At 44.1% G+C, this 24,829-nt stretch overlaps 1 protein-coding gene and 1 long non-coding RNA gene across 9 annotated transcripts in view; one reads left to right on the forward strand and one right to left on the reverse strand.

Moving 5' to 3' along the window:
- The window catches only part of COL26A1 (collagen type XXVI alpha 1 chain), a 155,083-nt gene that overhangs the window by 98,596 nt on the left and 31,658 nt on the right, over positions 1-24,829 (forward strand). For 4 of the 7 annotated variants that reach the window (XM_071765009.1, XM_071765008.1, XM_071765010.1 and 1 more), the window contains exon 4: positions 18,645-18,706. In XM_071765009.1, coding sequence (XP_071621110.1) covers positions 18,645-18,706 — 62 coding nt within the window. Of the gene's footprint in view, positions 1-4,760; positions 4,803-18,644; positions 18,707-24,829 lie in introns of all 7 variants that reach the window. The other 3 variants (XM_071765004.1, XM_071765007.1, XM_071765005.1) reach the window with 1 other exon arrangement.
- Positions 1-24,829, reverse strand: part of LOC139805976 (uncharacterized) — a 42,506-nt gene that overhangs the window by 6,780 nt on the left and 10,897 nt on the right. The window contains exons 5-8 of one of the 2 annotated variants that reach the window (XR_011730068.1): positions 22,468-22,574; positions 9,489-9,630; positions 2,618-2,719; positions 2,138-2,366 (exon numbers count right to left, since the gene is read on the reverse strand). This is a non-coding gene — a long non-coding RNA (uncharacterized lncRNA). Of the gene's footprint in view, positions 1-2,137; positions 2,367-2,617; positions 2,720-9,488; positions 9,631-22,467; positions 22,575-24,829 lie in introns of those variants that run through there. The other variant, XR_011730067.1, reaches the window with a different exon arrangement.

The raw sequence follows: 24,829 nt of genomic DNA on the forward strand, positions 1-24,829 counted from the left end.
CATGTGTGAGGGTTGAGCCACTGAACCTCTTCAGCTGGAGGGTTACGATCCTGAAGCTTTTTGTCTGTCCTTGTTCTGGGATTATGGGTATTCAAAACTAAGATTGAACACTTAAACCTTTATGGGAAAGGCTGGTAGAATTTCACATGCTAATTTTTTTTGCTCAATGTGCAACTGAATCTTAAATATTGCACTCCAGTAAATAGATGTGGTAGAATCCAATTTAATCTGTATGCACTGCACTCCCTGAAGTCCTCTAGGCTATTTAAACATTAAAATCCAAAAAAAAAAGCTTCTTTCCTAATTTTTCAGCTGTGCAAATCCATCCTTGGATATTAAAAAGGCTGTCTTCATATACATTCTCTGTTTTATGTATCTTAATTTGCTAGAATTATTAAAGAGCTCATTCTTAGAGTAGTAACTAATCAGTGATTTTTTCGTCATATCTTAATCCTCAAAGGCAAGAGAGAATTCTCAAAGTAATTGTTGACTACAGTTCTCTCAGTGACACTGAAACACGTGGCATACCCCTGTTAGAACTTTCTCCAGGTCACAGAATCCCAGAATTATCTGGGTTGGAAAGGACCTCTGAGATCACCAAGCCCAACCCTTGATCCACTGCCACTGCAGTTCCCAGCCCATGGCACTCAGTGCCACATTCAGTCTCTTCTTAAAAACCTCCAGGGACAGATAATCCACCCCCTCCCTGGGCAGCCCATTCCAATGCCTGATCACCCTCTCTGTAAAGAATTTTTTTTCCTAATATCCAACCTAAACCTCCCCTGACAGATTCCCATGCCTGGGAGAAGAGACTGAAAAGAGGTCCTGACACTAGGAGGCAGCTGACAATGTTCATTAATGATACACAGGATGCAGGGGGGCTCCTGCTTATGCTCCCTGTATTGATTGTTCCAGTGATTATAATGAGATTTTATTTTTGCTGGTACCACATGTATAGGGAAAAAGAAGAAATTTACAGCAGAGGTTCCATTTTCTTGAAGCATCACTCATCTAAGCCATCTCTGATTTGAAAAATGAAGTTGCTTTTACAGAAACCATACAAAACCATTGTCAAGACTTAGATGAAATACTGTTGTCCTAATTATAACTTCTAGCTGAAAAAACTTGGCATCCTGCAGTTTAGGAAAGGGTTTTAAAATTCACCTTCAGTTTTTGGGCAACAGGCTAAACATGTGGCTCTGTTTAGGAGCTATTTTTGTTAAAGCTTAACAATACAGGATGATAAAATACAGCTGCATTGTTTAAACTTTCAATTTAATTTCTGGTTTGTGTCCAAGTTGTTTCATCAATATGGCGCCATTCATTTCAAAACAAAGCTCTTGGAAGGGTCTCCATTACCCCACCATTGATCAAGAGGGTGTTAAAATGTAGAGCCTAATTATGTTCCTGGCCTACTTGGAATTCCAAAATTGGATTTTTAAAACTGTCAAATTTGCAATCAGGGTAACTTTCCATGACAATTAAGCAGAATTATTAGAGCTTTTGTTGCCAAGGAGTTATAACTAATGGTGGTGGTTCACTTTTCAAGGCTCCCTAAGTGTCAAAGGCAACATATATCTTATACAACAGCCATTTGACTACAACGTGGTCTGTACTTAACTGCACCTCAATGTCTACTACTGTTACAGTTGTTTTTATCCATTCTCCAGGGCTGAGTTGTTGCCACAATCCCTACTGCAAGCTCTGCAGATTTAATTCCATAACTAGTGAGTTCTGTCTTGCTGCAAAGGGGGACTTGTGGAACTGTGATGTGAGAGAGTTCACCCCTGAATGTTTCAAACAAGCTTAGAAGGGTTGGTACTCCAAAAGCTTTTAATGCTGCTGGTCTTGGTCAGCAATTGCTTTGGATCTTTAAAATGAGACAAGTAGCTATAAAAACAAAACAAACAAACCAACCCAGAAAAAACAAAAAACCCCAACAGTTTTAACAACAACCAAAATCAAACTTGAAGACATGATAAAGCTGACAGAAATGTTTACCCCATGCCATCTTTTCCCCTGTAGACTGGTCCTTTGCAGCCTGGTGGTCTCCAGCCTGGATGCTGATGCCTGAGTGCATGGACTCACAGAAACACTTTCCTTGCCAAGTGTGCAAGGTCCAGCAGCATCTGCTCAAGATGCCTTCCACTGGCTTGTTGATTTTGTCATCAACACCAAGCTTTAGATCAAGTGCTAATCCTGAGTGCTGTCTGCACCAGCAGACAATGTCCAGGTGTCCATCTTTGCATTTACCTAAAGAAACCACTTTCCCATGGCACTCCAAGCTCACCCCCTTCGTGCCTGCTCTTTCTGTTCTGCTGACTCAAAACATCTCTGCAGCTGTGTGATTTAAGGAATTGATCTCCCTGAAAAAAAATAAATCAGCTCCTTCAGCCTGGCTTATTTTTCAGCACTCTCTTTCCTATCTGCTGGGCTCTCCATCTCTGAGGTGTTGACACACTCACTCTAAAAACAAAGGTGGTGACTTCTTAAACCACTTGAGCTCAAGTATTGGTGCTGTCTGGTGTCAAACTATCACCTCTGGTTTTAACCAGGAAGCCAGAATCTGCCTTTTTGTTTTTAACACATACCTAGAACATCTCTGACATGTGCTTACCTGGATTGTTGTGTGACCATTTTTGACAAAAAAGTCTGGAATATAGCTTTGCTGATACAGGCTTCAAGTTGTTCATACTCCTAGTCCTGCAGAAAGTTTGCCCTGGAAGAAAGAGGGATTGTAATCAATTTTATTTAATTAAATCAACCTAAACTAATTGTCAGCTAATAAAATAGTGTTGGTCAGCTCATAAAGCAGAAATGAAGATTAAAAGAGTAGTTGCCATGAACAGGTGGTAACTCTGTTTCCAAGTTAGACCAGATTACTCTCTGGCACAGGATCTCTGAGAATACCTCATATTCTAGTGTGGTTTTTTTTTTAATGTTTATGAAACTTATAAAATATAGGGCTCATTTTATAACCAATTTTCTATCTCACCTGCCAAGAGCAGTGCTTGAGCCAGCACAAGGCGGATGCAGAGTTTCAGGCAGCTGTCCAGAACTGGATTCCCTGCTCAGGGCTGTGGAATACATCTCTACCTTTGACTGGCCTTTCTTCTGCAGTTCTTGTGATTTAGTTCTTTCTTTCTGTTACAGAAAAAACCTTGTAAACATTTTTTTAATGTCATTGATCTTGACCTGGCACTGCTGTGCAAAGGGAGAAACTTATGCTGTGCTGTGGATGCTGTTTAAATGAATCTGGGATTCCTCTGGGTTTGGCCTTTGGTATTTCTGTTGACTTTGCAGTTCTTGGAGAAGGCATAAAACACTTGCTTCATTTTAATTGAAAAGGACTAAACTGGAATCTTTATCTGCTTCTCAAAGCAGACACAGAACATGTTGGCGTGTAGTTGCTGTTGATGGTGGAATAATGAAAGAAAAATTGTGTAGTGGTTATTATATTTTCCAGGTCAAAACTACGTGGTTCTGAGAATTTTGTGAAAGCACTGGTGTAGTTGCACCAACATCTCCAGTTCCTCCCAGTTGAAGATGAGTAGGAGGCCAATCCCCAAGCCTGCTGCTCAGCTTCCCAGGCATATGTGCAAAACCATCTAGGACCCCAAACTAACAAAAACCACATTCAAAGCAATTATCTGATCTTGTTTGTTTGCTTTTAATGTGATGTTTCCAGACACTGGTACAACAAACACACTCTTGTAAAATCTTGTAACAGTTGTTTGCAGTTAGGATCCTCAAGATGATTTGCTCTGTGCTGATCATGACTAATACACATCACTGCAGTGTGACCCCCATCCTCCAGTGCTAGGGGAAATTTTTGGTACTGAGACAATTATTTCCTCAGCTTGTTTAGCATTTTTCTTTTTTGCTTTTTTACCCTTCGGTGAAAGCAAACATGGATACTGATTTGCTCATATGTTGTGCTTTCCAGATGAAAGTGGCTCACAGCCGTAAACAATTAGGTCTGCACAGCCCCCAGCCTGGTTTGCAAAGGCAGTTGGAGTTGTCATCTCTGGTTTTACCCTTAGAGAAAAATCTCTAGAGGCAAGGTAACTGTCCAGCTCAGAAGCTGGCCCTGGAAGAGCTGGGGGATGGACACCCCCTCTGAAGCATCCTCCAGTTTTCTAAACATCAGGAGATGGTGATGTGTGCCCACACTGCTAAAGGCCTTCCCTCCAGCTTGATTCTTCCTCCTTCTGGTGTCCCTAAGTTATCCTTTGGCATAAGCACAGGGAATATGCTGGGTTCTTCTTCCCATGGCTCAGCCAAACTTATGGCAGCTTCTCTCCCTCCCTGAACCTGGAACCATTTTCCCCCATATCACGTCACTGAGGCAATGACTGCCATTATCAAAAAAACCCCAAAGCCCCTCAATTCAAGCCTGATCCCCTTTTCCGTTCCACCAGGATGGATTGCTGCAGCCTGTTTCATTCAGGAAGTTTTTTTCTGTGGCTGTATTTCTTGGAAGCATCATCTCCAGTCGAGGCACAGGGCTCTTTTATGGACTTATTTCAGCCCTTGGAGAGAGGGAGTGTGTGGGGCTGTGCCTGGGGGTTGCTGCAGGTGGGGAGGGGGCAGTGCTGGCAGGAGCACAGAGGAGCTGAGCGGGGAGAGGGAAAGCACTTCCATTCCTTACCAAGTTCTGCTCCACAAGCTGAGTAAAACTTTCTCTGCTGAACCAGTGCTGTGCAGGGTGAGGGTTTGACACGTTCCCGGTGATAACTGCTTTGTCTCCCCCCCTGCAGGTTCCTCTGGCCGCCAGCACAGTTCCTTTTCCAACCAGGACCGTAAGTGGGCAAGTGAACACCATGCAAATGCAGAGCCTGGGGGGGCGTGGCAGCCAGGGATGCCCTTTGCTTCTGGGGGGACGGATACGGGAGGGGGGGGTGGTCTGTGAGTCTCTCCTTTTTGCCTCAGTTTCCCTCCAGTGCTTCCAGAGTAAGGAAAAGGGGAGCTGGGAACACTCTGCTCCTCTCAGGTTCAGAGAATTGCCCAGGCAGCAGTGATGAGCACCTGGGAAGGGCTGTCCTGCTTGCACTTTGCTCATTTTCCTTGGGTCAGTGTCTGGGGTACAGCAGGCTCCACAGACCCTGTCTCAGGGTGCCTTTTGTACTCTCCTCCTTGCAATTAAAATTCACCCCTCTGTTTTTCCTGACCTGCTTGTGCTCCTCATCAATCTTTGGGGGGTGGGATGTTGGGAAGAGCCATAAAAGGGGGATAGGCCTGATGAGGTGAGTGCTGCAGAGTGCTCAGAGGAAAGGTGGCTGTGACCTTGGCTGCAATTGCAGGCTTTCCCCTGAGGAGAGAGGTTTGTCAGCCATTGGCAACCAGCAGCTTGATGTCTCCTCATGTCTGACAGCTTCTGTGACACTTACGATGGTGTCTCTGGACAGCCCCCCCTGAGAAAACCAAAATGCTTTTAATGGTTGAAAGGGAACAAGAGTTTATTTATTGCTTGCTGGTGCATGAGCTGTAGGTCTCCAAAGTGATGGTAAAAGTGGCTTAAAAGTGCTCTGATGCATCTTCAAATCCCAACCAAGGTTTTTAATCCACTCGTATATCTCCAGTGATGGTTAATCAATAAGAAGCAGGAATTTACATGGGAGTCTTTGTGCATGATGGCCATGTGCAGGCTTTGTGGAAGCTGAAAATTGTCACGTCCAAGAACCTGGGCAAGTTTTGTGTCAGCAGGAATCTGAATCTTCTGTAATGTTTATTATTGGTCCCACCACAGGCCAGTCTTGTTTCTAGCTTGTGGTGATTTGTTTCCTTGTTCTTTCTCCACTTTGCTTCAGTTTCTCTTTGGTGGCTGTGCCCTTTTCAACATCTGCCCTGTTCTGTGCCCAAAGAGGACAGGAACACTCCTACCCCCTGCATATCATGGTCCTCTGAGGAGACAAGGAGGTATTATGGTATTTTAAAATGTGGCTTACTCCACTGCACCCCTAAGGTTATATCCAGGCAAAATCTGCTGCTGTTATTCTTCTAACATGACAGTGTGGGTTAGAAGAAACTGGCTGAGGTTTTACAGGGATTACTTTTGACCGTGCAACAAATCCACCTTATCAGTAATTTGTCTTAGGAATCCTGTAGTTGTCTGATGTTGATTCCTGTAGTTATTCTGTAGCTGAAGTTGTTTCCTTCTATGGTTTGCCCTTAGTCATTTAGCTTCCAAATTATGCACTGATTTTGTGGGCTAAGCTCTTTGGAAGAACAAGGCCAGGTAGCAAAGCAGAGATGTGTTGGGACTGGTGCTCTGAGGTCTTGGGGGGGAAGATGAACAATGAAACATGCAGGAGGGATTCCACAGCTTCCCTGGGGACTGAATAACAATGTTTGAGCAATGTAGGGTGTATGTGGCACCACATGACATAAGAATTTGCTCTTCTTTAAGGAATCATGGCAGGCAAGCAGAGAACAAGTAGACTGAGGGCAGGAGCTCCTTCCAGCTGCAGCATTCAGTAACTTTGATATAGCCAAGACCAAGAGGGAATAGTGAAGAACTACAAATTAGGTCTGTTCTAAGTTGTAATAGAGATCTGGCTGCAGATGCTTTTCTATCTTTTCAAGCTAAAGAAGCTGAAAATTTTCTAATCCAAGTACCTGGATTGCTTGTATTTTGTCAAGGGGTTTTCCAGCCCCTTAGTGATATGGATCCCTGTACCTTGGGAGTGTTGCTTCTGGCATCTGCCCCACTGTCTTGAGAAAGGTGGGAAGATTATACAGTGGTTTGCTTCCATACTGAAAGTGTTTCAGTAGTGTGAGTTGCTGCTGTATTTCTAAAAGGAATAGAGCAGGCTGTTTTCTGTAACACTGTTCCTTGTAGGCCCATAAGCTCTGCAGGATAGAGAGATTTGCTGATTCTTCTGGCTGCACTCAGACGTGTTCAGCCCTACCCAAGGTGGGTTCCTCTGCCTGGTGTTTCCTATTGGCTGTTTCTAAGTATTCATCCCATCAGAAATTTTAGTTTCAGGGACTAAAAAGTGGAATTTAAACTATCTGAATATAGTCCTTTGTGTCCAATCAAATGATTTGTTAAAGCGAGGCCAGATTTGCAGGGAAAATCAATCTTTTTTATTAGATCAACTGATGTGGAAAAAGCAGATGAACTTCCAGGCACGTTAACCCTTCTTCTGGCCTATGTTTGAATGACAAGAGTGGGAACTGGCTACCAGGGGAGTCTCTGTTTTAGGAAATTCCTTCACACTGACTGTTACTCAACAGTCTTGGTGTAAGCACAGGCATGGGTGGCATTTTTGGGCATGCTTATCCACTTTTTTTTTTGGAGGATGGACTTTTCCTGTGTGTTAGGACACTGCACAGCAAATAATGGGCTCTGCTCTGCAGCTGACTCATTGGGCAAGTCTGGGGCTCATTACTGAATCCCTCCGTGCCTCGATTTCCATCTGTAAAATGTCACAGATGCCCACCATTCATAAATGGCTTTCAGATTTCCAGATGAGGTGCTGTGCAAGTGTAGAATAACTTTAACTTACACATCTTGTGCTGGGGTGTAATATAAAACACGTGCAACACAAGAGCCTCACAGATGTGTCTCTTTCAACTGCAAAAGGCAAGGCCTGGGCTGATGATTTAGCATGGCACTAATTGGGCTAAAATAGCAGATTGCTTTTGTACTGATGCAATTGTCACCATTAAAGTTCTCATTTACCAACAGTTTTTGGAGATAGCCCAGTTATTTCCTATTGAGGAAATCTGTAGCATCTTGGGTCTGGAAGCACAGCAGTTTATAGCAAATGTTGAGGTTTTTATAGCATCCCCCACGCTGGCTGTCCTCACGCTTCTGGAAGGGGACTGCTCCATTGTTTATTTTGAATGTGCATCTTGCTTGGCCTGGAGCTGCACTTAGCACTTTTTTTGCTGTCTGCAACCTTTTGGGCATTTCCTAATCTCCAAGCACAGAGGCATTTGACTGAGACATTTCCCTCACCAGCACTGGGTGTTGTGTAGAGAGGAATCCCTGTTTCTTGATAAGAAAACTGTTCCTGGGGCTGCAAGCAAATGAGAGCCTGGCAGCTGTTCAGAGTTAAGTCACTTCTCAAAGTTTAAAGGATTTGTGGGCTGTGAGGGTTTGGGTTGGGGCAATTAACTTTGGTGAAGTGCTTGAGATTATTTTCCAAACACATTGTGTGAAGAAGGGTGAACTTAAACTGTTAGGAGGTTTGATTTCTTTAAGTGCCCTCAAGTTTCCTGACTCTCAGGGTGTTTGAAACCTTGGAGCTCCTTTTTCTACAGGGGAACTATGGTCCTTCCTTCCTGTTGGAATCTGTCCCTGTGCTTGTTTGAAAGCATTGTGTGCCAGCAGGCACCAGTGATGATGCTACAGGGAGCCTCTGAAGCTGTCCTCTAGTGGTTTCATTTTCAAGCCCTGCTCTGAGCTTTTCTGCCAGTGTATTTTTACCTGGTGCTCCAAAGTGATTATTGGTGCTGAGCTGTCACAGACAGAAGTGTGGGGCTGGGGGGAATGAAGGTGTCTCTGGAGATCTCCAGTTCCATCTTGGTTTATTGCAGAGAAATTGCACCATTCTGCATTTGTCCAGGTTGGACTTGATGTTTTCCCTGTTCCACAGCAGTGCTCAGAGGGAGGGTCAAAATTCATTGTCAAATCCTCCACAGCTGTAGCAGTAACATAATATTGGGGCTGAGTGCATGGGGTGACAGGCATGGGAGAAAAGATTGGCTGACACCCAGGCTTACCCAATGCTTGCCATGTTCCAGGAGAAATCTCCATGGATGCTGAGCCTTCAGTTGTGGGTCAAAAACTTGCCATTTAAGGCATTTTTTTAGGAGGGTTTCAAGGTGGAGGCATCTAGAAGCTCAAAATGAAGGTCACCAGCAGCATGGTGTCTCCTAGGGGACACTGGTACTGGGGTGCTCATTGCTGTGTAGATAACAAATCAGAGAAAGCACAAATAGGCAAATTGTGGATAAGTTAATGGATCCCCAGATCTGAAAGCATTTGGTGAGTTTTGAGTTAAAATAACAGGATGTGGGAATTCTGGAAAATATTTTATTTCTGGATATCCTCTGATTTTTCATTCTAAAGCAAGTTAGAGATGTTGCCTGGTGTAGCTATTTTGAAGAGTTAAAAATCTGAAACCAAAAATGAAACATGCCTGACTAACCCCAAGTGTTAGTTCTTTTATTAATTTTTCTTTGCCTAGAAGTTAATAAATAACAAAAAAAGAGCAAAGTAAAAGTGCTTTGCAGAGCCATGTGCTAGCCACTAATTGGATGCAAGTGTTACCTTGTTATCCACATTATGGGGACCAGACAGATTCTGTAAGGGATGTGCTGGGTCTCCTGACTCTCTGGTGTCCTTTTACATCTCAGAAAACAAAACTGCAGCTGCAGAGAAATGTGGAAGGGATTCCTCTTTCTGCTGCTCAGATCTGTAAGGACCATTGGAAGGCTCAGAGGAATTTAAATGAAAGCCAATAAAGAATAATTACCAGAATCAGGCAGAGTAATGATCCTCAAGAGAATGTCTTTTAGCCTTGGACCATTTCACTGCAGCTCTCCCATGCTGAGTGGCCACCACCATCAGCCTGGTGCAGGGTGATGATGTGATGAACAAGGTGGTGGGTGCAGAGCCTGTGTGAGAGAAAGGGACAAAGTACATGGGTGGAACCTAAGATCTTAACCTGGGAAATCAAACCACCCTTTCCAGTTGCTTAAATGATTGTTTTCCTTATTGGCCTTTCAGCTTATTTTTGTCTTGGCTAAAGGAAGCTGGTGCTAAATGTTCTGGGTGAGGAACCATCAGTGCTTGACTGAATATCCTAAAGGTAACTTATTTATGGGTTACACAGACTTCATGGAGAGAGATGTCTAACCCTAGAAGGTGTCTTTAGTCCTTGCAGACTGTAGTGAAATAAAACTTGAAGCAGGCACAGAATTTCATGTCAGGAATCCAAACTGGAAGCAAGATGTGGATTTTTATACAGTGGTTAACTTTGGATGCAGTTCACTAAAGAAACTTGGGTTGTCTGGCTCTAGTGTCTTTCTGAAAGACTTAACTCCAGTTAAGCACACGTTGTTTGGCTCCAGAATGTGAGATCTTCTGACCTGTGATACACAGGTGCAGAACCAATATTACACATGTGAGTCCCTCCAGGCTTTATGGTGAGCATTGATTTGAGTATTTCCTTTTGTCCTGTCTGCTTCCTTACTCCATGTCACATTATGCCAGATTTTGATTGCATTTTCCCTCTATAGCTTCTCCCAGCAGAGCAAAGCAAAGCAATCTCTTCTCTAAAGGATGGGAAACCAACTCAATTTGAGATGAACTTTCAAGATTGAGGGGGATCCCATGCATGTTTGGGCTGGGGTCAGAAGAGTTACCAGGTCCCAGTAAGTATCACTGCAGATCATGGATCAGGGAGTGAGAGAAGAACGAGTCTGGCTCAGTGGTGGTGGGAATCAGATGCTGGATTTTGGTGTACTGGGGACTGGACCAGCTCCAGGAAGAGAATTTCCCCCACTACAGAGCCCCCGGAGGCTTTGTGCCCTTGGCTTCCTTGTCAGGAATGCATCTGGGCTCCCTCCTCTTGGTCTGGGGACTCCTCCTCAAGCTTGTACATTGCCCTAGCATGCTGTGGGAGGCTTAAATATATATACCCAGTGTTCATACTACCTGCCTGTCTTCCTTTTCTGGCTGTTTATTTGCTTTGGGGTTCTTCACAGCCATGCAGTGAAGAGCCAAGGGCTCCTGGGAGGTTCTTTTGTACGATAGCAGCAGCACTGAGCACCCACAAGGCCACCAACATCTCTTGGAAGCATCACGTTCAGCAGCTCTGTGGACAGCAAGACTTTAACAAACATGCTGCATAAACATAATTTTTGTTATCAGGATCATTTCACTTTTCAGGCAATTAAACCAGACAGTATTAGTAAAATGCCCTTGGTGTTTCTAAAAATAATAGATGATACATTCTAGCAAAACACGTTGCATTCAAATGCAAACTTTCCCTGCAAAACTTTACTCTGACAGATGAAGATTGGATGGAACATGGATCTTAACAGCTCATGGTTGCCTGTGGATAAATGATCATGATCTAATTCCACATGCTAACAGAGCACATGCCTCACCAGCAAAATAGTTCTCTGGTGCTATGAAAGAGCACAAATCCCCAGGCTGAGAGCAATTATGTACAGAATTAGTTAGTGGTGTGGGAGTGTGCATGTGTGAAAGTTTAAATAAAACAATATGAGTGATGTGAGCTGTTTAAGAATAGACCTGGGTGAATAATGGAGATTTTTTTGCTTCCATATGCCAAACCAAAAAATTGGAAAGAAAAATTATTTGGGAGGCACTGAAATGGAAATTTTTAGGTTTTTGATATAACCTAATGACTAAAATATGGTTTGGGGTCAAGCCAAATTATTTCATTTGACCCAAAGTGAACCATTGAGTTTCACTTAAGACTATTTCATTAAGTCATTTCATTTTTAATTTAGGTGAGTTTTGAAATAAATTCTATTTCTAAACTGAAGACTGAAACATGCCATTAAGAAACTATGATTATTTTTTTTTTAAATCTAGAGAAAATATTAAAAATTCCATCCATTTTTTCCACATGAAATTATGTACCAAATTTTATGTGGGTTCTCTATTAGTAGTTGTTACTCCAAAAGTGCATTTTGTGGTAAATTTCTTTTCACTCAGTTTTGCTCAGGGTTTGTGTTTTTCTTTTTACGCCCTTTGAAATCACAGAGTATCTTGATAATGAGAAAATATTTATTGCTTACTCAGGGAATAAAGCCTTTTCCTGTTTAAGAAGGTAGAAGAAAGTAGACATGAAAATGAAATATGAATATTTTACAAGCAGAAAAAGATCAGATAGCAGTCTTATAAGAAAGGAAATTTAAGCTGCTTTTTAAAGATGGCCAGTAAAGTTAAGGGTTATTATAATAGAGATATGAGAGAGAGAGAGTATAAATGGAGAAATTTTGGCAGTGATTGGGGTCTCCTAGCAGAGATAGTAAATTATCTGTAACACTGATGGTAAAGGGGAAAAAAGTATTCTATAGCTGTTCTTTCTCATACTGATAGGCAGCCTAATAATTCACAATACACAGGTGAAAATAAAACTTTCCATCCTGTAAAATCCTGATGTGAAAACTGTGAGAGCAAACAAACTGTGGTCAATGAAACCACCTTGAAATTTCTCTGAGCCTCCAGTTATCTTTCTGTGAGCTGTTTCACTCATGGTAATGGTTGTGCTGAGCAGAAACATCGTGGGGCTTTGGCAGTGCTGGTTCTGAATTTGGGATTTGTGGGACAGTGCCCTGAGAGCAGGTAGCCTGTGCTTTTTGATAGTTATTAGCCCCAGAAAGGGGCAAACATAAAGATGCTCTTCTCTCTCCCCTCCCTCCTTCCTTCCACCTTTGCTGGTGGGTGAACCCCAGCCTTGCTCAGCCATCTCTGTCCTGCTGAAGCACCTCAAGGGATTTGGGGGTGCTGTGTGCCCACCCAGCCTTTCCCTGCTTAGGTTGGAACATGGAGTGTTTGCCCTTAGCAGGAAAGTGGCTTCTCACCTGTTGGGAAGAGGAGGGGCTGATGGGTTTTTCTTTTTTCAGTCAGGTGCCTTGGGCTGTCTGTGCCAGCACTGCTGCTGTGACAGACCCTGGGGCCATCTCTGGGGCTCTTCCTCTCACCGTTGTCTTTGCCAATATCCAGGTAGTGACCTGAGAGACTCTTGCAGCTGTATCTTACTGCTCCCACACTAAGCCAAACCCAGAGAGCTCCCCCTGCCAGAGGAACAGTTCTTGCTTCTGCTCCCTGGCTCCTGAGCCATGGCTGGTAGGAGCCCTTCCCTCCTGCAGCTCTCCAGGCCTTTGATTCCTGTTTGCTCTTCCAGCCAGAGGCTACTGGGTGACACAAGTGTTCCCCCTCTCCATGGTTGCTGTCAGTCCTTTGCCTTTCACGTGCTCAAACCCCTCTACAGACAGGAGTGATTCTAAACAAGGACAATTAATAAAGTCTATCTAGCTAACATCTGACTCTCATTAGAGGAAATGTGTTGAAAAAGCAGATCCCAGGTTGGCTGTGATTTATGGCTTGGGACTGTTATCCTTCACAAGCATTGGTGAAAGCTTTTGCAAAGGGCTAGAACATAAACTACTTAAGGAAACTCAGTATCCATGTAAAAAGGCTACAAGGGTCAAATCAGACAAATTAAAGAGGGATGGAGATGCAGGTCCAGACTGGCTGTCCCCTACAGAGGGCCACCTAGGTAGGCACAGGAGATCTTTGTTCATATTTCTACCGTGGAATTTGACTCGAAATTTCTTCTGTGCTGTAGTCTGAAAGTGTCACTGTTGAGGGGTTTTTCTGGCTAGTTTAGTGTGCATGTGTGTGGCAACAAGTGGTTGGAGGGGGTCTGGTGGTCTGTCACGAGTACATCTCTGGTGTGTAACATCTTGGGTGCCCATCCAGTTGACATTAGAAGTTTATTGTGCTTCCTTCTCCCTTCAGGAGATTTGAGCTTCATCTTTTTCTCCTTAAAAAGCAGAACGGGGTTGCCTGGACTAATTCAGTGGGCTTGGGCTTCAGTCATGCTCTTCCAGATTTGTCCAGAGCCTATTCTGAACTTCTCCTGGAGAAAGGTGTCTACTAACAGAAAACCTGGTCTCCTGCTCCCTTTGAAAAGACAAAAGTTCCTCAAACTGGACCAATCAAGTTGTGTGTTACAGATCTGTAAGACACCCTGAACCATGGCACGGAGACCTGCTCTGAGCAGTCCTGGCTGTACTGTGCTGGCACAGAGCTAAAGCTGTTGTGTTGTGTTTCATGGAGCTGCTGTTGCTTGCCCAGGGTTACAACCATGGGCTGTTGGCATGGCCTCAGTGCAGCTCTGGTTTGCTCCCCCTGCCCTGGGGATAACAGAGTTTGTGCTCTTTGTGCATGTCCATTTCTGAGAAGTGCAAGGGAAGTGGTGGACTTTATTAGATGGAAAGGGAAGCGCTGCCAGGCAGGTTTTATCACATGAATCAAATATACTCACTTATTTCTCTGTGTCTGTAACATTTGATCATTTTTCATCCTCTGACCTTGGATCCTTCACAGAAGAAATACTACACTGAACATTGATGAAAGGAGAGGAGGAAAGTGCACCGTGTAGAGCCCTGAGCAGGTTGAAGCATGAGCTGCAAATGTGATTCTTACGTCTCAGAACTTGACTGTGTGCTACGCCCCATTGCACTGCAAGGTTGAAGTTTCTTGTAATGGCAAAATATGGTCTCAAAAAAACTGCCTGCAAAGATTGTAGTTGTTTAAACAAAGGTTTTGTGAGTCCAGAATTCTCTCCCTTTTCATATGCTATAAACCATCTCCTCTGCCTCCCCTCTGAAATATGAATTTTGGAGCAATCTATCAAGAAAAAGAGAGACAGAGCCTTGATCCCTTCACTTGAGTTGAGCTGTGCAATTTATACCTACTGAGCATCTGGCTGTGGGGAAACCAAAAGCCCTTTTAATATTCTGCAGAGACTCTGGGTATACAAATGAGCATGGGCTGTCAGAGCTGAGAAATGGAGCAGAGATGCCAAGAGGTTTGTTTGCTATTTTGAAAAAAACTCTGACCTGTGGCCTTGTGGTGAAAGTTGGCTTGGTTGGATTTTTTTTCCCTCCCCTCAGTGCCACTGTGATGATTGTGCTGAAATCATTCAAGCCCTGTTGGTACCCAGCTGTTGGCACACTTGTCTTCTTTGCACTGAGGAGCCTGAAGACTTGTGAAGGTTTTCAGCCTTGAGCAGCTGAATTGTACATCAGGTTAATCGTGGAATTATGCAAAGGCTGCAAAGTGGGAGCCCTGCAAAGTGGGAATGCCACGTTGGCAAGGTGCCCAAAGTCAGTCCTTCTGTACTGGGATTCTGTAGCAGTGTGTCCAGAGCAGACCCCAGGCTCACAGCCTCTGCCCCTGGAGGTGCTGGCTCAGCCTTTAATCCAAGATAGACTCTGCCAAGCTGGGAGGGACCCATCAGGATCATCAAGTCCAACTCCTGTCCCTGTGTAGGGCACTCCAAGGATCACACCACGTGCCTGAGAGCTTCATCCAAACACTTCTTGACCTCGGGCAGGTTTGGTGCCATAACTGCTTCCCTGGGGAGCTGTTCCACTGCCCAAAGATTGGTCAGACGTAGCAGCCACTGGATCAGGGTTAAGTGGGTCACTGCTGGCACAGGGTGCATGATGTGGTGTTTTCCAGCATGCTGAGTCTACCACATCTCTGGTACCTCAGGTTTCTCTTCCCCTCCAGTTGCATTGCTTTACCCATGCCAGAGAGGGAACAGGAAGGTGGGAAGGGAGAGGTGTGCAGGGACAGTAACAGTGAGACATTCTGGAGACAGACTGGGTGTCACATGATGTGCTGGTACAGGCTCATGTTCATTATCTCAATTATTTATCCTCCCTGCTGGAACACTTCTAAAACAAATCCTACCATGTGTTTTGAGGTTGGGCTTCATAGAGTGGAATTGCAACCCCTCTCTCAGAGTTTAGCTGGAAAAATACAAATCTGCCAACTAGGAATATGAGGAAAATAAACTGTGGTTCTTTGTAGCAACAAGTGATGGATTTCTACAGATATGGAAAGCGTTTGCTCTGGAGTTCCAGGTCAGAGAGTACGTGTGTTTGCCCCAGTGTTGTATTTGTTGCATGTGAAATAATGATGTGAGGCTCTCAGACTCATTTTAATAAAGCAGACTGCTTTCACCCTGGTCAGAAAATTCAGCTTCACAGTCCCAGGTCTTGGAACCACCAGCCAACAGGTTTAGACACAAAATACTTCAGTGTGTGGTAGTCAGGGGAAGATATTTATTAGCTTGATTTGTCACCACCATTCTCAGGCTTTCTGCAGAGACAGATTACAACTCCAGACCTTGAAGCAGCCTTGTTCCCAGTGTGTTATGGGTGAGCTCTGAGTGTAGTTTCTGTAGCTGCAGCAGTGAGGATGCATCTCTGTGTTTGAAAGCATCTTCTGCCTGTTGGTCAGCTAAATAAATGTCCCAAGGATTTGTTGGCAGAATGGCTTCTCTTAGTAAGAAGATCTTTTGCATTACATCCACTTTCAGGATTAGTTAAATGTCTTTTGGGTCTATACTAAGTAGCTGGAGTGTGGGCCTGGGTTTCCAGGCATTTCACCAAGGGAAGGATCAGAGTTCAAATCCAAGTTGAACTCGAGCAGTTCTCTTTCTGCCCCAGGCTGTGTTTTCCATGTTTCAGCAGACATCACTGACATGAAGATGATGCCAGTATAAATCTCACCATGCAGGGACACTGCTGCTTCCTCAGCCCTTTTGTTGTTGTTGTTCATTTAAATCTAACCTTACAAATGCACCTGAGGGGCTTCTTTGAGACACTCTGCAAGAGCAGAGGGGGCTGCTGCACTGTGCCCTGTCCAGCAGAGGTGATCAGAGTATCCTCCCTCCTGCATCTGCTTGATTCATCCCTAAGCAGAGGGGTAACAAGTCCTTTTTTATGAACTGAACTCCCCAGAGAGAGTTTAAATGATCAATCCATCTCAAATTATGCACAGAGATGGTTTTCAGACAGTTCAAGTCAGTCTCTCTAAACCTATGGGAGTGAATATGTGCAAGCCAGCAGAAGGGAGAATAGGACTCCATGTTTTATTAGCTCTGTAACACATCTGGTACATCTTTTGGCTCTTGGGAGCACTGGATTTATTCAGGCTTATCTTCCTATGGGGATGAGCAAGATCAGAAGCATGAAGCCAGTTACATGCAGAATGTAATTCCCTGTTTTGCACACCACAAGCAGATCCAGACCAAACAAGCCTCACCCATTTCCTTCCCTGTGGGACAATGCACTTATGGCACTTGCATGTTCATAGCCCAATTCAAGCCAGAAAACTTTGCCCAAGATCTATTGAAGAGAATAAAAGTAAACAAATGTTATTTCCTGTTGAGTGAAAGAAAGTTTATGTCAGTACTGACCTGTGAGGAAATCCCTCAATCAAAATGTTCCTGACCTATCAGATGCTTTGTCTCCAGAATGTTGGGTACTGTGAGGTGGAAGCTCCTTTGGGAAGCTGTGCAGGTCCTCACAGAGGGTCAGTGAAAATTCCTTTGGAAGGTTTATGCAGTGGGTGGTTGGTTGCTGTTAGCACTCAAGCAATCTTTTTAGACTATAAATCACTTCTGTGGACAGCAGAGTTTCCTGCCCTTTGAGCCATGTGCTGGAATGTTTGCATGGCTCAGAGTCATCAGTACACACCATGTGCTTCAGAAAACTGGGAAGAAAGTGTCTGTGTGTTAAGATTGGAGAAATTCCTTGGGGGTCCTTGTGCAAAAGGGGACAAAGCTTGTGAGGGGGGGACAATGTTCAGTCAGGCCATGTTCACCCATTCAGCCCCAGAGGTAGGCACTGGGATTACTCAGCTTTCCCAGCACTGATACAACCTGAGCCTGAGCTGTACCTGGATGATCTGTTCAGGCTCAGGAATGAATATTTGTTCTGTGGCCAGTCAGTGAAAACTAACTCTGTAACTCTAGTTTCTCTAGTAACTGGCTCTGACCCCTCAAGGAGCCCAGAAATGTATTTCTCCTCTGTGGGACATGAGTTGACAGTGATGCATCACCTGATTGTGGCTGGTTTATTCTCTGAAATTCTTTATCCTGCAAGTCATTTTCCCTTTTTTTCAATAACTGCTGCACTTCAGAAGTCATGATAGGTGAGTGGTGCAGTCTGGGAAGCTTCTCTGAGAGTTGGGAATGGGCAGCTCAGCACTGCTGCAAAGCTCTGGGAAAGTGCCTTGTGGATTAAATCTCTGTTCAAGGCTTTATCCTGCTTCACTCACTTTGAAATTGCTGAAATGAAAACAGAGGCGAAGCAGCAGGCCTGCTGTTTAGATAAGTGATGTCCTTTGTATCAGACAATCATTTTAAACTGCACTCAGAGCCCATTATGTTAACGTTTGTTCTTGCTCAGGCATCCTGTCAAGGACCCCTTTGGTGGTTGCTGCCTATCAGTTGTGACTCTGCAGCAGAGTGAGATGGAAACCACTTCATACTGCAGCTCTGCTCTGCAGCAGCCCTGGGCTTTGTCTTGGATATTCCTGCTGTCACTGAGACAGATGATTTGTCGTGGGAGTGGTGACAGGGCCTGGGAGCCTGGGTGGATCCAGACTCCATGAAGATGGGCATTTTGTACAGTCATTGCCTTCCTCCCTACTGGATCAGGACAGTGTGGGAGAGAGGATACAGCATGGAGTAAAATGGAAGCAGTGGTTATGTCCTGTGAGGTGATAGCAAGTGCCACACCAGCTTGCACCAGGGGCAGAAAAAGTGTCTCTGCTGGTGACAACAGATCATGCTGCTGGTTGGCACCATGAAAATTCTTAGAACTGATCTTTCCTCCTGCCTTTTGGGAACCTGGTTTCACTCTCTGCCCCACTAAGCATCCCTAAGTAAAGTTCATGTGGCTGTTTACCTGTGCAATGGATTTGAATACTTATTTCCCCCCATAACTGATCTTGAATCATTTTTTGGTGTGCTTTGGACCAAAGTGGGTCTGCAGACTGACAGCTATGGATTACAATCCAAAGTTATGTAGAAATTTTACACAGTTTCATTTTTCCCCTCTAGAATGCATGAACTGCACAAGACTAGCAGACATGACCGAGAGGCTAAACACACTTGAGGCCAAGGTAAGGACCTGTTTTTCTTCTTCTGTTTGGCTAAAATTTCCAAGAGTTGCTGGAGAAAAAGATGTTGAGTTTCAGCCCTGGAGAGATCAGGTGTCTGTCCTTCCATCCACAGTGAGGAACGTGCTGTGGTGGTGGTTTTCCTCAGGGAACAAGGGCAGAGCTGCTGTGCATATGGGCATCACTCACCTCTGGCCTGGCTCCTTCTGCTTCCCACAAATCCTCCTTGGCTTCCCTCTCCCACACTGCTACATCTCTGTTTTCCCTTTTCCCTGCTGTCACAAATATTCAGCTGCTAATAAATAATAAACACCTCATTGCTCTCAACTGGAGCATGTTGGCTGAGGTTTTGCCCCAGAAAGAAAGGGCAGTTGGAGCTGTATAAAAAAATCTCTTGTCTTCAGCTGGCTGATAATGTGGGGATGTAAAGCAGTGGTTCCCATGGCTCAGGAAAGAAGTGGAGTCAGATTCTTGTCTCTCTCACTAAAAATGTCTTGTAGAAACCTTACCAATGTAGACTGCAGAACAGAAGAGTAATAGTATGTAGATTTTTCTAAGAGCAGTTGTTCATTAGCCTGCTCTTCAGATGCTATCCAGGCCTGCTTTTTATCCCTGTTCTGAAAGATGAGAGGTTTTCATGCATGTTTTAGTGGAGACAAATGTTATGGGGAGACCTTCATGTTGTGTTTTTTTTTTTCCTGCAAATTGTTTTAACTTCTACCTACTGGGATTCAAATATATTGCTCCAGTCTAGTAACAAATCAGCTGAGTCAGTCGTTCCCTTTTGATCTGTGGCCCCTCCTGTGACAGCCCAGCCCTGGCTGTTAGATATAGCACTCGGGTCCCTTTAAGGCATGTGCTGATGTTATTATTCACTAACTGATGGTTATCAGTGACATAGAAGAATTTGGGGAGAAACCTTTGTGGAGGGAGGCAGTGGATGTGTGATGTTTTTGAGTCCAGTGCACGACACTGGGGCAATTTGGGAATTGTCTGTGCTGAAATGGAGTGAGCAAAGTTGTCTGGAACTTCCTCAGACCTTCACAGTTATATTTCACTACAGGAAAATGAAGGAGGGGTGGGAACAAAGTTGTTGGGAGCAGAATTGTTCAAGTGAGAACAACTGTTGTGCTGCAAAGGACAAAGATGAGCTGGATTGTTTTTCCAAGAAGTGGGACCTGTCAGGTGGGTGTTCTTTGGCAGTGAGGAGCTGGAGGTGTTTGGGAGGAGAGGAGAGGGGAGCTGGTGTCTGAATGTGCATGTGCAGTCCTGAATCCAAGGCAGACACAGAACAGTTTGTGCTGGTGTTGTGAGGAGTTTTCTTCTGACTTGAGTATGCTCCCAGAGACCCAAGCTGGGAGCAAAGCTCATCACAGGGGTTACTTCTGTTGAGCTATTTCTTTGTATTATGAAGCACTAAAGATTGGTTTTCTGCACGGGTGTCTTCCACAGCCCAGCCCAGCAGTGTCATTATTAATCTTTCTTCTTCTACTTTGTTTGAAAAGCTGTGGGTGCCATGCAAAAATGGACTGTAGTAATTAAATGGAGGGTGAAGCAACATTACACAAAGGCTGTTGCTGCACACAAGAGAAATATGCTGATTCACCCTTTTTTTGAGGTTAATGTAAGTTCAGATTGATCTATGTAGCAATGGAATGACCTCAGTTGTTATTCAATAATAGCAAGCACCACTCACGAAGAAGGTACTTGAATTTTTTTAGTATTGTCTGAATTTTGGAGAAAGATTCCTCTTTTGTTGAATTATCTGGATGTGATGCTGTCTCTCAGCTCCCCAAACCATCATCTTGCAATGTCTCATTTCACCACCACAACATCCTGAAGCTGGAATTGATGGGATGGGCAGACACATCCCTTGCCAGTGTTGCAGAATGTTCTCTCCCTGATTTTTGCAATCTTGTTCTGCCAAGGCAGAAATGGAAGTTCATTCTTCCTGTGAGTAGAGAGGAAATGTAAAATGCACGTTTGTCCTCCAGTGGCTGTGAAGGGCAAGGTAAAGAAACTTAAACTCCGTTATGGAAGAAGTGACTACAAGACTATGGTTTCTTTTATCTCCACTGGTCTTCTTTAGGCTTTAATAGCTGCCCCCCTAAAAAATGGGGATATAACCAGAAATGTTCTCATCTTTCTTATTACAAGGACGAGTTGGTTCATCCGACTTGTAAGATCAGCATCCAAATGAGGTAATAAAAGTAACCCTCTGATTTTTGTAATATGAGAGTTGGATCAGAAAGTGAGAAGAAAGAATAAACACAGAGCAAATGGAATGAAAAATGATTCATTAGGGACTGGTGCCTATAAAGCCCTCAGGGAGGAGACTCTGAGATGTGGCTGACCTGTGCAGTGAACAAATTCTCCACGTGTCTTACGCTTTCCTGTTCTAGGTTGTCCTTGTGGCTGTAGGAGATGTTTCTGTAGGAAAGGAGGTGAGGGGGGATGGAATCAAGTTCCATCCTCATCTCCCCTGTTTTGAGTTACCCTGTCATCTCCCCAGGATGGGGCTGGCCTGTTCCCTTTGCTTTGTATCAGACCCATTTGAGTGCCAGAGACTTGAAAGCTTGACTGATGGTGTTGAGCTTGAAATCCAGAGGCCACAGGACTCTGTGTCAGGGAGGATGGTGTTGAGCCTGGGGTCAAGGACAGGGAAGTGTGGAAGGCATGAAGAAAATTACCCCCTCCCCAAGCCCCAACATGCCAAACCTTACTTCTTCCCCATGACATGTTGCTTGACATCACTGCAGCACCTCCTGACCCTGTGGGGAGCCACACTGGTGGAATAAACCTGGCTTTTATTACAAATGAAAGGTTTCTCCTTCTGCCAGAACAGCTTCTTAGTGGGAATAGTGTGCAGCCCTTCCTTGCTGAATTTCCTGAGCCTGATGCTGCCCTCCTGTGTCACAGGACTGAGCTCCAACTCCACTGAAGCTGGAGAGCTGCAGTGGCAAGAGAGAGCAGGCAGCTGCATCCAGACCTCACCACAGAGCTTCAGGAAGTGCAGTATTATTTGCAGTATTATTCCCAGCTTTTGGTTGGAGCTTGAGAGCAGGATTTGATCTGAGTTGATATAACCCAGAGTCTTATCTCCTGACACCATGTTTGAGAAGTTCATGGCATTTCACTTACAGCTTTAATGCAGGGTGATAACATTACATACCCAGGGCCTGATTGATTCATGGTGTGATTGATAAATGACATGCATATTTTTTGCATGAAAACAGGCCCTGTAATGTGATTCCCCACACTGAAAATTCTGAAAGGCTTTAGAGAAAATCTTTGTACTCTGCACAGAGTTTGATCAATACATTGCTATTTATATTAAATCATTCCCTTTATTTAGACCAGATCACCCCACAGCACCTTCACTAACCTGGGTCTTGATTGTGAAGCACTATTACTTGGAATTTTAATGTAATCATGGTATGAAATGTTTCTGTATCTTCCCCTTCTTCCAAGCAGATGTCTGGGGTGTTTTATAGGGTTTGTCTTTTCTTTCTCTGATAGACAGTAAAACAATGGCCTGCTGCAGTACAGAAATATTTGGAAAACAGATAATGTTTCAGGGTACTGTGGCAAGGCTGAGACTGGGAGGGAAACCCCACTTGCTTGGCTGTGAGGCTGCTGCTGGTCCTGTAGAAGGGACCATTAGCATTTGCTTGATATTTCAAGGGCTTTCATGTATTTTCCATGTTGTGGATTGCCACTTCTTGTTATTTATTCTCTTAGTTTTGAACACAAAAGTGGCTTACCTAATCTAAGGCTTCCTGATGACCCTGTGCAGCTTCTCCAGCGATGCATCAAATTCAAGAAGTCCTTAGGCTGTTCCACAGGTAGCTGTGTAAGAACCATCTGGTTCCTAGAAGCAATAACAAACTTAAATCAGTCCCTGTAAATTTTTAATTTAATACTGAGTTTGTGTAGGTAAGGTAATGTAACAGTATCTTTCAAACACACCTAACTGATATTTACCAGGGGGAATCACGAACCAAAAGTGGGATTGCAAACTGAATTCTGTGTCAATGTTCATATCAGAACTGTGAGTCTGTCTAATTGGCTTTTTTCTTATCAGCAATAATCATGCCTGTGATTAGGACATGTGAGGCCCTTTGGGTACTGGCCTTTCTCTCATTTGGGCATGCTTCCTTCTAGCTGAGTGACAGTTAAAATCCTTTCCTTCTCAAGTCTAGTCATTGTTGGATCTTGCTTCTTATCACTGTTGGATTGAAGGAGCAATCTGTCCCCAAAGACTATTCCATGTGTTTGGCAAATTCTGTAAATCATTTGCCAGAACCACAAAAAGGCTTTAAAAATCTCCTCCTCCAGCATCCCCTCCCGCAAAGTCTTTTAGTTACAAGTTCAGCGTTTTTAGTCAAATAGATTTAATATTTTCATCACATAACTTTGAAAAATTCTGTCTTCCTATGGCATGCAACTTAATTTGCCAAGCAAATCCCTCATGTCTGCATTAGGAAGTGCTTTTGGTGCATTTGATACCTGGGAACATTGTTTACAAGCTTTATTTTGTAAGAGTAATGCTTTTGTGGACAAAATGCAAGTTTCAGCAAGGGAGGTGTGTGAGGAGCCTAAGGGCTGCCAGTGCTCAGATCCTGTGGGAATGCACTTGATTCTCAACCAGAAATTCTTGTGGAGCTTCATAAGGAAAAGATGATCATAAGACTAAAATGCTTTTGGGTCCTTTTTTCCAGCTTACACCAGGGCAGCCAGGAAGGCACCAAGCCCCTTCCCTTTCCCAGTTTGCCACTCTCACAGCTTTTCACTGAGGTTCCAGCAGAGGAGGGGAGCACAGGCACATCTCAGCCTGTTTGTGCCAGCTGCTGGGAACCTCTCAGCCAGAGCTGAGGGCTCCTCACCTGGTTGGAAGCACAGAGCTGTTCTCAAAGCCACTGCCAAAACCAGATGTAGTTTTGTCAAGCCTGAGTTCATCTCAGGCTGGCCTGGCTCCACATCTGTAGCACTGCTACATCCTCCTCAGGTGACCAGCAATAAATTGGGCAGAGAAAACTGAGGTGATTTTGAGGGTGGAAGGTTGTAACTCTGATGTCTTTTTATCAGGTGTTTTCAAGTAATGGTGGGGAATCTAATTTCACTCTGAGTTCCTTTCTGTATTTCACTCTGCAATGAGCTCTTAGCCCAGCACTGCAGGACTGCTGGGTGTTTTCTACATCTGGTTTCTTCCCCTGGTTTTATCAGTCTGGGGTGCAGTAGTGGCAGGCTGCAAGGGCTCCCAGCAGGAGAGGTCACTCCCCAGTGTGCAGCAATAGCAGAGAAGCTCCCCCACTGTCTCAGGGTGCAGAGCACTTCTGGTCCTGCCCTCACTGTTGCTCTCTCAAGCAAAGCCCCAGTGCTCTGATGTGCAGGGCCTGCATTTCATCCAAGTGAGCAGGCTAGGCTGTGCCTTTGTGGCTTCTCTGCTCTCATGCCCTTACCTTTTGGTTTCCATTGGGTCACTGCAGTAACATCAGCTATTGCTTCCCACATAATTTATCAATTTAATGAAAACTCCCTGCACTAATTATCTTGTCCCCTTTGGCCAAAGCCTCTGAGATGTAATAAGGATGAAGTCACCCAGGTTGTCTCTGGGCACCTGGTCCATCAGATTTTAGTGGACACTTACTGAATGTCTTTTGGCTTTTGAAACCAAGCAGTTGGGTCTGTGTTGGAGCCTTGTGTTCACAGGTTTCATATTGTTACAAGAGTGATACCATTCTCCATCAGATTTTGTAGAACTCCCCTGTTAGCTCTGTGTCTTGATGAATGATTTAAAAACACTTATATTTTGCCAAATAATTTGCTACAAGAAAGAGATGTCCAACAAGTTATGCAATTACCATTATTAATCACCTTGCATCTCTACAAGATCAAGAGAACCTTATTTTACACTGGGACTTTTAGCTGGATTCAGGCATTTTCTTTCCCTCCTCTTTAGAGAGGGATGGAGGGGAGTTAATTCCGCCAATGCTTCAAGAGACCAAATATCCCCTGTTAATTAATTAATTAATAATATCCATCTGGATTCTGTCAGATGATTCCCTCTACATTTCCATGGATTGTTATCCAAAGAAAAAGCATGCTGAGCCCTGTGGTATCAAT

This window comes from Heliangelus exortis, chromosome 21, assembly GCF_036169615.1.
Source record: "Heliangelus exortis chromosome 21, bHelExo1.hap1, whole genome shotgun sequence".
Classification (NCBI taxonomy): Eukaryota; Metazoa; Chordata; class Aves; order Apodiformes; family Trochilidae; genus Heliangelus; species Heliangelus exortis.